Source organism: Coregonus clupeaformis, chromosome 8, assembly GCF_020615455.1.
Source record: "Coregonus clupeaformis isolate EN_2021a chromosome 8, ASM2061545v1, whole genome shotgun sequence".
Lineage (NCBI taxonomy): Eukaryota > Metazoa > Chordata > Actinopteri > Salmoniformes > Salmonidae > Coregonus > Coregonus clupeaformis.
In genome coordinates, this window is record NC_059199.1 from 20,497,519 (window position 1) to 20,511,760 (window position 14,242).

General features: G+C 42.8%; 1 protein-coding gene across 1 annotated transcript in view; it reads left to right on the top strand.

The window, feature by feature from the left end:
• Positions 1-7,166: 7,166 nt before the first annotated feature.
• LOC121571249 (T-complex protein 1 subunit eta) overlaps positions 7,167-14,242 on the top strand; it is a 43,799-nt gene continuing 36,723 nt past the window's right edge. Inside the window, exon 1 of the mRNA XM_041882592.1 lies at positions 7,167-7,253. Within this exon, the coding sequence (XP_041738526.1) occupies positions 7,248-7,253 (6 nt within the window). The 5' untranslated portion in view covers positions 7,167-7,247. The remainder of the gene's footprint in view (positions 7,254-14,242) is intronic.

Here is a 14,242-nt window from a genome sequence, read left to right on the forward strand (position 1 = left end):
CCCGCATCGAGCAGTGACTGTGAAAACTGTTAGGGAAAGCTGCCATGGGGTCTCCGAGAGGAGACAAGAGAAGGCTGAACCATGGTGGTCTCAGCCAGCACAGATCTATCAAGAGCAGCTGGTGGCCAATCAAGATGATCCTGTCTAACGTAGTTGTGATCAAGGGAAATGGTGGCAAAGCATAAAGCGGTTTTGCCGGCCAATTGTGAGCGAGGGTGTCCAGACCCATAGGGTCCAACATTGAGAACCAGCTGGGGCAATAAGTGTTCTCCTGAAATGCAAACAGGTCCACCTGTGCTCTCCCGAACCTGTCTCAAAGCTGTAGCACCACCTGAAGGTGTAGACTCTAGTCTCTCCACCGTCAGTAGGCCGAGTAACTGTTGGTACTCTAACACCGACATGGCTCGTCCGAGCCGGAAACGGTTGAAGTAGGATTTTGTTACTGTCACCTGAGGGAGACTTGCCCTCATGAGAGTCGAGTCTATGGACATCCCTAGGTAGATCACCTTCCGTGAGGGGGACAGGTGACTCTTCTCCTCGTTTAGGGTAAGGCCCAGAACTTGAATGTGGATCAAGAGGGTCCTTGTGTCCGTTGTGGCCTGTTCACTGGATGAGGCAGACTATCCAATCGTCCAGGTAAGGCAGTTACTCCTCCAGTAGAATGTGCCACCACAGCAAAAGGCAAAGGCCGGCGGGCCAGCTGAAATATTGCAGTAACAGTGTCCACCATGCAATGTGAGAGTATGGTCGGATAGGCCCACTGGGGGAAGCCCCTATTTCACCCGCAACAGCGAAAGGGGTGTGTGTGGACAAATGTAATGGGCGGTTAACGTGTCTGTCAGACAGAACCCTTGGCCAGAATGAGGGGTTTGGATGTAGGTTGACACTCCTTCATTTTAACTCATTCGGAAACATTCCATCAACCAGGGCGTCAACACTAGAAGACCCTGAGACATTTGAGGCACCAGAATTATAGCGGTGGCCAGCATCGGAATTGGAGTTCGTAGCCTTCCATCACTGTATTCAGTGCCCATGGGGACTCCACTTGCCTCTGTTTGGCCTTTGGGCCTGTGAGAAGCTGCCAATGCCAGCGGCAAGCACCTCAGGGTGACTGCAGACTGCCACCCTTCTTAGACGTTGCTGCCTGTGCATATGGTAGTTTCTCTTTGTGGGAAGAAGAGATGGGTAGTGTATACCCTGCAGTATAATAAATGAATATGGCAACTCCAGCTACACACTAAGGGAAACTAGGATAGTTACTGTCTGTACTGTAAACTAATGTAACAAAACTATAGTAAACCCAGCTATATACTGAAACACTCAGTGTAATAGATCTGAGATGTGAGTTTCCAGGGGAAACTAGGATAGTTACTGTCTTAACTGTAAGTACAACAGAAAACTAGTAACCCCAGCTACACACGTCGAAGTCGACGTCGGCAACCTTCCGTCCCTGTTCTGGATCGAGTGGGGCTTCTCAATCTGTCGGAGGCCTGCACCATCCTGTGAAGCGTGGGAATGGACGGATTTCCTCGTCCTTCTCACTAGCCGTGATTTTGGGCAGCTCCATGGTAAGAAATGTGACTATTCCTGGTGCAAAAACAATGTCCTATCCCGGAGCTCGAGTAAATTACATCACTAAGCTGTTCCCGAATGTACTATGCCAGTAAATTGATTCTATCGTAGTCCATGTGGGTTTTAATGACATTATGAAGGGCAGCTCTGAACAGCTGAAACTGGATTTCAAAGAGCTGATTGACTCTCTGCTAGACACTAATAAAATACCCATCATATCTGGCCCTGTGCCCTCTCTGAATCGTGGCATTGAATGCTTTAGCAGGATTCTTTCTCTTCACAACTGGCTACGTGATTATTGCAGCTCAGTGGGTGTAACTTTTGTTGACAATTGCGATACCTTTTGGAAACAAAACACGTTTTATAAGGAGGATAAGATCCACCCAAATCATTTGGGTTCCTGTATCCTTTCACAGCATTATAAGGCTGCATTGAGACAATGACTTATCAATGACCCAGGCCCAGCTCAGTTAATCCCTACCATTGTGTCGCTGCGTCATCATAATGCTTTAGCAAATGTACATTATACCAGGGGCATTGGTAGACACAATGTAAGTAACCTAATTTGTGTCCCTCTAACTGCCCTGAATGCCTCTGCTGATCCTGCAGCAAACGTGCCTAGATTTATGCTGTTAGCATACTAGGGCACACCGCACTGAGGCGGTGTGCCCTAGTAGGAAGTCCACAGTGTGCAGCTCACCCTGCACTAACATAAATAGCATGAACATATCTACTTCTGCTAAGCTTCCCGGTAAAGCAATGAACACAAGCAAGCATCCCAGAGAACTGCTCAAAATAGCCCACGTTAACATGTGTAGCTTAAGAAACAAGGTTCATTAAATTAATAACTTGCTAGTAATAGATGACATTCATATTCTGACTATCTCTGAAACTCACTTAGACAATACCTTTGATGATACAGTGGTAGCAATACAAGGTTATAATATTTACAGAAAAGACAGAAATGCCAGTGGTGGAGGTGTTGCTGTTTATATTCAGAACCACATTCCTGTAAAGATTAGAGAGGATCTCATGTTAAATACTGTTGAAGTAATATGGCTACAGGTTCATCTACCTCACCTAAAGCCCATTCTTGTGGGAATCTGGTATAGACAGTCAGTATCTGGATAACATGTGTGAAATGCTTGATAATGTATGTGATATCAACAGAGAGGTATATTTTCTGGGTGATTTAAATATTGACTGGCTTTCATCAAGCTGTCCACTCAAGAAAAAGCTTCAAACTGTAACCAGTGCCTGCAACCTGGTTCAGGATATCAGTCAACCTACCAGGGTAGTTACAAACAGCACAGGAATGAAATCGTCAACATGTATTGATCACATCTTTACTAATGCTGCAGAAATGTGCTTGAAAGCAGTATCCTGATCCATTGGATATAGTGATCACAATATAGTAGCCATATCTAGGAAAACCAAAGTTCCAAAGGCTGGGCCTAATATACTGTATAAGAGGTCATACAATACGTTTTGTAGTGATTCCTATGTTGTTGATGTAAATAATGATTGTTGGCCCGTGGTGTGTAATGAGGAGCAAACAGACGTTGCACTGGACACATTTATAAAATTGCTTATCCCAGTTACTAATAAGCACCCATTAAGAAAATTACTGTAAAAACGGTTAAATCCCTGTGGATTGATGAGGAATTGAAAATGTGTATGGTTGAGAGGGATGAAGGAATGGCAAATAAGTCTGGCTGCACAACCGATTGGCAAACGTACTGCAAATTGAGAAATCATGTGACTAAACTGAATAAAAAGAAGAATAAACTACACTATGAAACAAAGATAAATGACATAAAGAATGATAGTAAAAAGCTTTGGATCACCTTCAATTACATTTAGGGAAAAAAGGCAAACTCAGCTCCATCATTCATTGAACCAGATGGCTCATTCATCACAAAACCGACTGATATTGCCAACTACTTTAATGATTTTTTTTCATTGGCAAGATTAGCAAATTTAGGCATGACATGCCAGAAAGAAATGCTGACACCACACATCCAAGTATATCTGACCAAATGATGAAAGACAGGAATTCCGTAAAGTGAGTGTAGAAGAGGTGAAAAAATGATTGTTGTCTATCAACAATGACAAGCCACCGGTGTCTGACAACTTGGATGGAAAATTACTGAGGATAATAGCAGACAATATTTCCACTCCTATTTGCCATATCTTCAATTTAAGCCTATTAGAAAGTGTGTCCTCCGGCCTGGAGAGAAGCAAAAATCATTCCGCTACCTAAGAATAGTAAAGCCCATTTACTGGCTCAAATAGCCTACCAATCAGCCTGTTACCAACCCTTAATAAAGTTTTGGGAAAAAATATGTTTGACCAGATACAATGCTATTTTACAGTAAACAAATTGACAACAGACTTTCAGCACGCGTATAGGGAAGGACACTCAACAAGCACATCGCTTACACAAATGACTGATGATTGGCTGAGAGAAATTGACGATAAAAAAGATTGTGGGGGCCTGCTATATTGTGGATAAAGATTTACCTGTCTAACAGAATACAGAGGGTGTTCTTTAATGGAAGCCTCTCCAACATAATCCAGGTAGAATCAGGAATTGTCTAGGCCCCTTACTTTTTTCAGTCATTACTAACGACATGCCACTGGCTTTGAGTAAAGCCAGTGTGTCTATGTATGCGGATTACTCAACACTATACATGTCAGCTACTACAGTGACTGAAATGACTGCAACACTTAACAAAGAGCTGCAGTTAGTTTCAGAATGGGTGGCAAGGAATAAGTTTGTCCTAAATATTTCAAAAAATTAAATTATTGTGTTTGGGACAACCTCAACTTCAACTAAATATTGTAATAAATAATGTGGAAATTGAGCAAGTTGAGCTAACTAAACTGCTTGGAGTAACCCTGGATTGTAAACTGTCATGGTCAAAACATATTGATACAACAGTAGCTAAGATGGGGAGAAGTCTGTCCATACCAAAGCACTGCTCTACCTTCTTAACAGCACTATCAACAAGGCAGGTCCTACAGGCTCTAGTTTCAGTCTTGTGGTCGGGTGCCACAAAGAGGGACTTAGGAAAATTGCAATTGGCTCAGAACAGGGCAGCATGGCTGGCCCTTGGATGTACACAGAGAGCAAACATTAATGTCAATCTCTCCTGGCTCAAAGTAGAGGAGAGATTGACTATATGTATTTGTGAGAGGTATTGACATGTTGAAAGCACGAGTTGTATGTTTAAACGACTAGCACACAGCTCAGACACCCATGCATACCCCACAAGACATGTCACCAGAGGTCTCTTCACAGTCGCCAAGTACAGAACAGACTATGGGAGTCGCACGGTACTATATACAGTTGAAGTCGGAAGTTTACATACACTTAGGTTGGAGTCATTAAAACGTGTTTTTCAACCACTCCACAAATGTCTTGGTAACAAACTATAGTTTTGGCAAGTTGGTTAGGACATCTACTTTGTGCATGACACAAGTACATTTTCCAACAATTGTTTACAGACAGATTATTTCACTTATAATTCACTGTATCACAATTCCAGTGGGTCAGAAGTTTACATACACTAAGTTGACTGTGCCTTTAAACAGCTTGGAAAATTACATAAAATGTCATGGCTTTAGAAGCTTCTGATAGGCTAATTGAGTCAATTGGAGGTGTACTGTGGATGTGGATGTATTTCAAGGCCTACCTTCAAACTCAGTGCCTCTTTGCTTGACATCATGGGAAAATCAAAAGAAATCAGCCAAGACCTCAGAAAACAAATTGTAGACCTCCACAAGTCTGGTTCATCATTGGGAGCAATTTCCAAATGCCTGAAGGTACCACGTTCATCAGTACAAACAATAGTACGCAAGTATAAACACCATGGGACCACGCAGCCGTCATACCGCTCAGGAAGGAGACGCGTTCTGTATGTAAGCTTCCGACTTCAACTGTAGATGCCATGAGTTATAATAATCAAACATAGATTTATTGGTAAATGAAAAATCGGTAGGCTGTTTGATGCCCAATTATACAAGAGTAATTATATTGAGCCTTATTCACAAATCACTATTTTATTGTCATCATCAGATAGCCGAACAGATGTCATAATGAGTTATAGGCCTAATAATGAAAATGTATTGGTAATAAATGAAAAACTGGTAGACGTCAAAATAACTTATATTTTCAGATTTAGGCTATATCACTTAGGTGTTTGTTATGTGTTTTGTTAACATTCAAATGGCACAGTATGATTCTCTAACAAGAATAGAGTGCTTTATTTCACATGGTCGGGAACTGACCAATAAAAACGTGTTAAGAAATGGAAAAACAAGCGCAATCAAAACCGTCTAACCAATTACAGAGCGCTGGTATAACGCCTATCGCTGTTGATCCTTCCACTTCTGTTGACGCGCCGACTTTCAGACATGCTCCAAGTATGCAGTTACCCATTCTTGCAAAAAGTTGCATATTGTGACTTTAATAGATGAATAGGGACCAGCCTCACACTGCAGTACAGTAGGTGGCGGTGTACGCACCTTTCAGTTGGTTGCGATCCGCCAATACAAAGAAGAAGACGAAAAAAGTCGAACAGATGGCCATTTTTTATTTATTTTACTAGGCAAGTCAGTTAAGAACAAATTCTTATTTACAATGACGGCCTACACCGGCCAAATTGTGCGCCGCACTATGGGACTCCCAATCACGGCCGGTTGTGATACAGCCTGGAATTGAACCAGGGGGTCTGTAGTGACTCCTCAAGCACTGAGATGCAGTGCCTTAGACCGCTGCGCCACTCGGGAGCCCAGATCATTTTGTTGGCCTTGCAGTGGGTGGAGGAAGTCAAACAAGACAGAGTAGTTATTTGCTCTGATTCATGTGCAGTGTTAATGAGTCTCCAGTCCTTTAGCTCACGTAGTAGACAAGACCTGCTTTATGAGGTGCTACAAACCCAGATGGGTATACAGATAAGATTTACGTGGGTCCCAGCCCATGTGGAGGGGAACGAGGCAGTAGATGAGCTGGCTAAACAAGCACTTAGTAGTGGGGATGTTGATGTTGAAGTTTCAATGAGCAAGGCAGAGGCAAAAATACTGATATATACAGTGATGGTGCAGAGATGGCAGGAGTAGTGGAATAGAGATAATAAGGGAAGGCATTTATTTCAAGTACAGAGGAAAGTCGGGGAGGGGAGGACGGCAGGAAGGGACAGAAGAGAGGAGGCTATTTTTATAAGATTAAGGGTGGGACACAGCCAGTTGAATAATACATTAAATGTGATAGGAAAGCATCCAAAAGGAAAGTGTGATTATTGTCAGGAAACAATGGAGCATGCATTGCTACCGTGTGGACAGTATCAGAGGGAAAGAGAGAGTATGAGATCTAGTATGAGGGAGAAGGGGATACAGGAAATTAGTTTAAAAAGTATATTGATTAGAACGTCATTAGATATAGTCTCAAATATTTTGTTATCTTTTTTAAGAGCAACGAGGCTGGCAGGTAGAATTGAGTTTCTCCCTGTCTCTGGCCCACACTCCAGTACAATAGGTGGCGGTAATGTACCATAACGTTGGATGCCAACCACCGATAAACCCCACTGAAGAAGAAGAAAAATAAAAAGAAGAAGTCGAACAGCATTAATGGATAGAACTGCGGTGTCGTTTCTTTCGAAAGAACTGCAAAGATGATGGTGAGTAGCTGTTCATGCTTCGCTCATTGAGAAATCCACCTCCATCCTTCTAGTTATCAAGAGATATGTGTTACCAAATCACATGTATTGTACATTGTAGGCTCTGTCTACCCAGTTGGAAACATTATCTTTCAAATAAAAGACGTTAAAGTCCACCGTTATGATGTTAACAAGGACCTAGCCAGTGTCTCCTCGCATCAAATGGGCGTATTACTTGCTAGCTAACTAGCTGTGACTCTCCTGTATCGTTAGTTCATAGAACTAGCATGTTGTAATTTAGTAATATGCTAAAATGGTTTGATAGTGTTAGGTTTGAAGTGTAAATCCATGGATATTGTTTAGTTGTAGCGTAGCTACTGGCTTGGTCTGTCAACAACTTGTGCTAACGCTAGCTAGGCTACCTAGCCTAGGTCTTGTTGTCTTGACAGCAGTGTGGCGCATCAGAGATTTAGATGGAACAGTCGAGAACCTTCCTCCAGTGCTAGGCTAGTTACCTACTGCAAATGGGCTTCCTAAGTATGTTTTAATTATTGAGTCTGACTGGCACACATTGGGAAACCAGCCCGTTAACGTTAGAAATAGCTCGTCACTACTCCATGGGGTTTGTTTGGTAGCTAGCGACGCTCAGCTAACGTTCGCTTTCATAGTTGTATTTAGTTAGTTAGGATATCGAGGAACAGTAGTACCATTTGTCTAAACCTATTCACGTTAGCTACAGGCTAACGTTAATCGGCTACTCTGTGCTCAGTCATTGCAAACAATCTGTGGAAGCAATACGGTAGCCTTAAAGGAAAGGTTCACCCATTTTGAACGTTATATTGTTTTTGTGCATTTGAGAAATCCCAAAAAAAATCAGGCCGGTATGACGTAGCACTGTGATAGTCACTCTCGCTCAAATCAAATCAAATTTTATTGGCCACATGCGCCGAATACAACAGGTGCAGACATTACAGTGAAATGCTTACTTACAGCCCTTAACCAACAGTGCATTTATTTTTAACAAAAAAGTAAAAATAAAACAACAACAAAAAAAGTGTTGAGAAAAAAAGAGCAGAAATAAAATAAAATAACAGTAGGGAGGCTATATATACAGGGGGGTAAAGGTGCGGGGCACCGGCTAGTTGAGGTAGTTGAAGTAATATGTACATGTGGGCAGAGTTAAAGTGACTATGCATAAATAATTAACAGAGTAGCAGCAGCGTAAAAGGATGGGGTGGGGGGGCAGTGCAAATAGTCAGGGTAGCCATGATTAGCTGTTCAGGAGTCTTATGGCTTGGGGGTAGAAGCTGTTGAGAAGTCTTTTGGACCTAGACTTGGCACTCCGGTACCGCTTGCCGTGCGGTAGCAGAGAGAACAGTCTATGACTAGGGTGGCTGGAGTCTTTGACAATTTTGAGGGCTTTCCTCTGACACCGCCTGGTATAGAGGTCCTGGATGGCAGGAAGCTTGGCCCCAGTGATGTACTGGGCTGTACGCACTACCCTCCCCTTGCGGTCGGAGGCCAAGCAGTTGCCATACCGGGCGGTGATGCAACCAGTCAGGATGCTCCCCATGGTGCAGCTGTATAATTTTTTGAGGATCTGAGGACCCATGCAAAATCTTTTCAGTCTCCTGAGGGGGAATAGGCTTTGTCGTGCCCTCTTCACGACTGACTTGGTGTGTTTGGACCATGATAGTTCGTTGGTGATGTGGACACCAAGGAACTTGAAGCTCTCAACCTGTTCCACTACAATCCCGTCGATGAGAATGGGGGCGTGCTCAGTCCTCTTTTTTTTCCTGTAGTCCACAATCATCTCCTTTGTCTTGGTCACGTTGAGGGAGAGGTTGTTGTCCTGGCACCACACGGCCAGGTCTCTGACCTCCTCCCTATAGGCTGTCTCATCGTTGTCGGTGATCAGGCCTACCACTGTTGTGTCGTCGGCAAACTTAATGATGGTGTTGGAGTCGTGCCTGGCCATGCAGTCATGGGTGAACAGGGAGTACAGGAGGGGACTGAGCACGCACCCCTGAGGGGCCCCCGTGTTGAGGGTCAGTGTGGCAGATGTGTTGTTACCTACCCTTACCACTTGGGGGCGGCCCGTCAGGAAGTCCAGGATCCAGTTATATAATAATAATAATATATGCCATTTAGCAGACGCTTTTATCCAAAGCGACTTACAGTCATGCGTGCATACATCTTTTTTTTTTTTGTTGTGTATGGGTGGTCCCGGGGATCGAACCCACTACCTTGGCGTTACAAGCGCCGTGCTCTACCAGCTGAGCTACAGAGGACCACACAGTTGCAGAAGGAGGTGTTTAGTCCCAGGATCCTTAGCTTAGTGATGAGCTTTGAGGGCACTATGGTGTTGAATGCTGAGCTGTAGTCAATGAATAGCATTCTCACGTAATTCTCACTACACTGGAAGTTAATATGGAAGTTAATATGAATACGATTTTTAGATCGCGAAAACGTCTATCGTACATGTCAGATTTCAATACTGACCGATGTCATAACTCGGGAGGATGTCTTCTCTCGAATGATCCATTGATCATATTTTGGCGATGTTAGTAATTTATCAGAGGGACTAGCACATTTTTCCTATTTGTCTACCTCTTTAGTCCAGGGTGCATTGCATGGTGCGTTGCCAGAGATATTATAGAAAGGAGATAGGAATCCAATGAATGAAGGTATAACTCCTCACCCAGCAGACTGTTGACCAATCGCTTTCACGTTGTCATGCTGCCGCACACGGTTGCTTAGATAATCGTCACGCAATCCCTTCTCTAAGTCAGTGTATATGTCGAGATGTGCCTATTTCCCTCAAGTACGTAATATCACGTTTCCAAAGCTCAACCATATTACAGATAGCTAGTTAATTATTTCACATCTCGGAAAAGATTTGTAATGTTGTATAGCTTGTTGACGAAATTCGTGTTAATGTTGGGTTTTTGAGCTAGCGCCCAATAGACTCCGATTCACTCCTTGAAGGAGAGAGCTCCTTGTCCCAGAATGCACCGCGCGGCCCATTGACGTAGCATGGAGAGTATATCTGTCGTTGCGAATGTCTACTCTGTGAGGCACATCGATCTGCAGGTTGAACATGGTGAGATTGTAGACTCCTAAATTGATAGTGCAGTTTAGCTGATTTTACAGCTAACTAGCTATTTTACATGCAGATATTGTCTTTGATATTATTGTGTGTAGCTGCGTTTTCTTGCTAGCTAGCTAGCCAGCCAACCAGTAGAGAGAGCAAATGTTGTAGTCGACTTGAGCTGCAACAGATTTCAACAACAATTTTTAATGATGCTACCAACTTTATTATAACTCCAAAATGAAACATTTGTTCACCAAAAATATTGTTCACACATATTAGTGTTAAATAACACTAAATTAAAGGAATTAGTGGTTTTGGGTGGATTTTTCCTTTAACGTGGACTGTATCATGCACTGGCAATATGGAATGGGGCATCACTTGATTTGATAATTGATGCTAGTAGTGCTGAGCGATTAGTGTTTTTTGAGGTCAGTTTGATTATTAAAAAATCACGGGTTTCGATTAAAAAATGTAGGACATTAAATGCACTTTGCATTATGTGGGTTGAATTCTGTAACTAGGGCTGTCCCCGACTAAAAAATTATTTTGGTCGACCTAAAGTTGTCTGTTCTATCGACCAATCGATTGTCTGATGCTTTAAAAACTATGTTTGATGAAATAAGACACTCATGAAGGAGCCAGAGATAAAGATAAACAGAAGGGGAAAAAACCGTTAACTGACCCGACCATTCTCCTCCTGCTGGCTTTCACGGATTCTGCCGATACTCTCCTGAAGTTGCTGATCCGGCAACCTTTCTCATGTGGAATGGCAATTTATCTTACAATTTCTACCAATCTTTGTGCCAGTTATGTTTTTTTTGTGGAACAGTTTAATTTATTTATTTGTGTCTCAAAATCATTGTCATGTGGTTAATCAAAATTCTATCCAAATCTAAATTAAAATGCTACAAACCTAAAAAATAACTTCTATTGCCAACTATGTCATATGAAAATGGCGCCGACAGAGAGGGCTGCCTCGCTTCTAGTCCTTAGGGAACTTTGCAGTATTTTGTTTTTTTATGTATAATTTCTTACATTGTTAGCCCAGAAAATCTTAAGTGTTATTACATACAGCCGGGAAGAACTACTGGATATCAGAGCGGCGTCAACTTACAAGTGCTACGACCAGGAAGATGACTTTCCCGAAGCAGATCCTTTGTCCGCACAACCCAGGGCATTTTGAACTGATTCCAGAGGCTGACCCAAAACAATGCCGCCGGAGGAGAAGCAGCCGTAGCAGTCTTCTAGTCAGACTTAGGAGGCGCGCACAGCATCCATCGCTTCCGAGTATATTGTCCAGTCCCTAGATAACAAAGTTGACGAGATCAGGGCAAGGGTTGCTTTCCAGAAAGACATACGAGTCATTTTGTTCACCTGACCTAGAATTCCTCACAATCAAATGCCGACTGTATTATCTCCCAAGAGAATTCTCTTCGGTTATTGTTACAGCCGTGTATATCCCCCCTCAAGCCGATACCACGACGGCCCTCAAGGAACTTCACTGGACTTTATGCAAACTGGATAGGCCATCACACTGCCCTATCCCATCTGGACAAGAGGAATACCTACAGTTGAAGTCGGAAGTTTACATACACTTAGGTTGGAGTCATTAAAACTCGTTTTTCAACCACTCCACAAATTTCTTGTTAACAAACTATAGTTTTGGCAAGTCGTTTAGGACATCTACTTTGTGCATGACAAGTAATTTTTCCAACAATTGTTTACAGACACAGTGAATTATAAGTAAAATAATCTATCACAATTCCAGTGGGTCAGAAATTTACATACAATAAGTTGACTGTGCCTTTAAACAGCTTGGAAAATTCCTGAAAATGATGTCATGGCTTTAGAAGCTTCTGATAGGCTAATTAACATCATTTGAGTCAATTGGAGGTGTACCTGTGGATCTATTTCAAGGCCTACCTTCAAACGCAGTGCCTCTTTGCTTGACATCCTTGGAAAATCAAAAGAAATCAGCTAACACTTCAGAAAAAACATTGTAGACCTCCACAAGTCTGGTTCATCCTTGGGAGAAATGTCCAAATGCCTGAAGGTACCGCGTTCATCTGTACAAACAATAGTACGCAAGTATAAACACCATGGGACCACGCAGCCGTCATAACGCTCAGGAAGGAGACGTGTTCTGTCTCCTAGAGATTAACGCACTTTGGTGCGAAAAGTGCAAATCAATCCCAGAACAACAAAGGACCTTGTGAAGATGCTGGAGGAAACGGGTACAAAAGTATCTATATCCACAGTAAAACAAGTCCTATATCGACATAACCTGATAGGCCGCTCAGCAAGGAAGAAGCCACTGCTCCAAAACCGCCATAAAAAAGCCAGACTACGGTTTGCAACTGCACATGGGGACAAAGATCATACTTTTTGGGGAAATGTCCTCTGGTCTGATGAAACAAAAATAGAACTGTTTGGCCATAATGACCATTGTTATGTTTGGAGGAAAAAGGGGGTAGCTTGCAAGCCAAAGAACACCATCCCAACCGTGAAGCACGGGGGTGGCAGCATCATGCTGTGGGGGTGCTTTGCTGCAGGAGGGACTGGTGCACTTCACAAAATAGATGGCATCATGAGGAAGGAAAATGATGTGGATATATTGAACTAACATCTCAAGACATCAGTCAGGAAGTTAAAGCTTGGTCGCAAATGGGTCTTCCAAATGGACAACGACCCCAAGCATACATCCAAAATTGTGGCAAAATGGCTTAAGGACAACAAAGTCAAGGTATTGGAGTGGCCATCACAAAGCCCTGACCTCAATCCTGTAGAACATTTGTGGGCAGAACTGAAAAAGCGTGTGCGAGCAAGGAGGCCTACAAACCTGACTCGGTTACACCAGCTCTGTTAAACAGCTATCACTAGCATAGAGAGGCTGCTGCCTACATACAGACTTGAACATCACTGGCCACTTTAATAAATTGAACACTAGTCACTTTAAAAATGCCACTTTTAATAATGTTTCCATATCTTGAATTACCCATCTCATTTGTAGATGGTATAGAATACAGTATATATTGCATCGTAGGCTATGCCACTCTGATAATGACATTGCTCATCTATATAAATTATTTATATATTGTTATTCCATTCCTTTACTTAGATTTGTGTGTATTAGATACAGTGGGGAGAACAAGTATTTGATACACTGCTGAATTTGCAGGTTTTCCTACTTACAAAGCATGTAGAGGTCTGTAATTTTTATCATAGGTACACTTCAACTGTGAGAGACGGAATCTAAAACAAAAATCCAGAAAATCACATTGTATGATTTTTAAGTAATTAATTAGCATTTTATTGCATGACATAAGTATTTGATCACCTACCAACCAGTAAGAATTCCAGCTCTCACAGACCTGTTCGTTTTTCTTTAAGAAGCACTCCTGTTCTCCACTCGTTACCTGTATTAACTGCACCTGTTTGAACTCGTTACCTGTATAAAAGACACCTGTCCACACACTCAATCAAACAGACTCCAACCTCTCCACAATTGCCAAGACCAGAGAGCTGTGTAAGGACATCAGGGATACAATTGTAGACCTGCACAAGGCTGGGATGGGCTACAGGACAATAGGCACGCAGCTTGGTGAGAAGGCAACAACTGTTGGCGCAATTATTAGAAAATGGAAGAAGTTCAAGATGACGGTCAATCATCCTCGGTCTGGGGCTCCATGCAAGATCTCACCTCGTGGGGCATCAATGATCATGAGGAAGGTGAGGGATCAGCCCAGAACTACACGGCAGGACCTGGTCAATGACCTGAAGAGAGCTGGGACCACAGTCTCAAAGAAAACCATTAGTAACACACTACGCCGTCATGGATTAAAATCCTGCAGCGCACGCAAGGTCCCCCTGCTCAAGCCAGCGCATGTCCAGGCCCGTCTGAAGTTTGCCAATGACC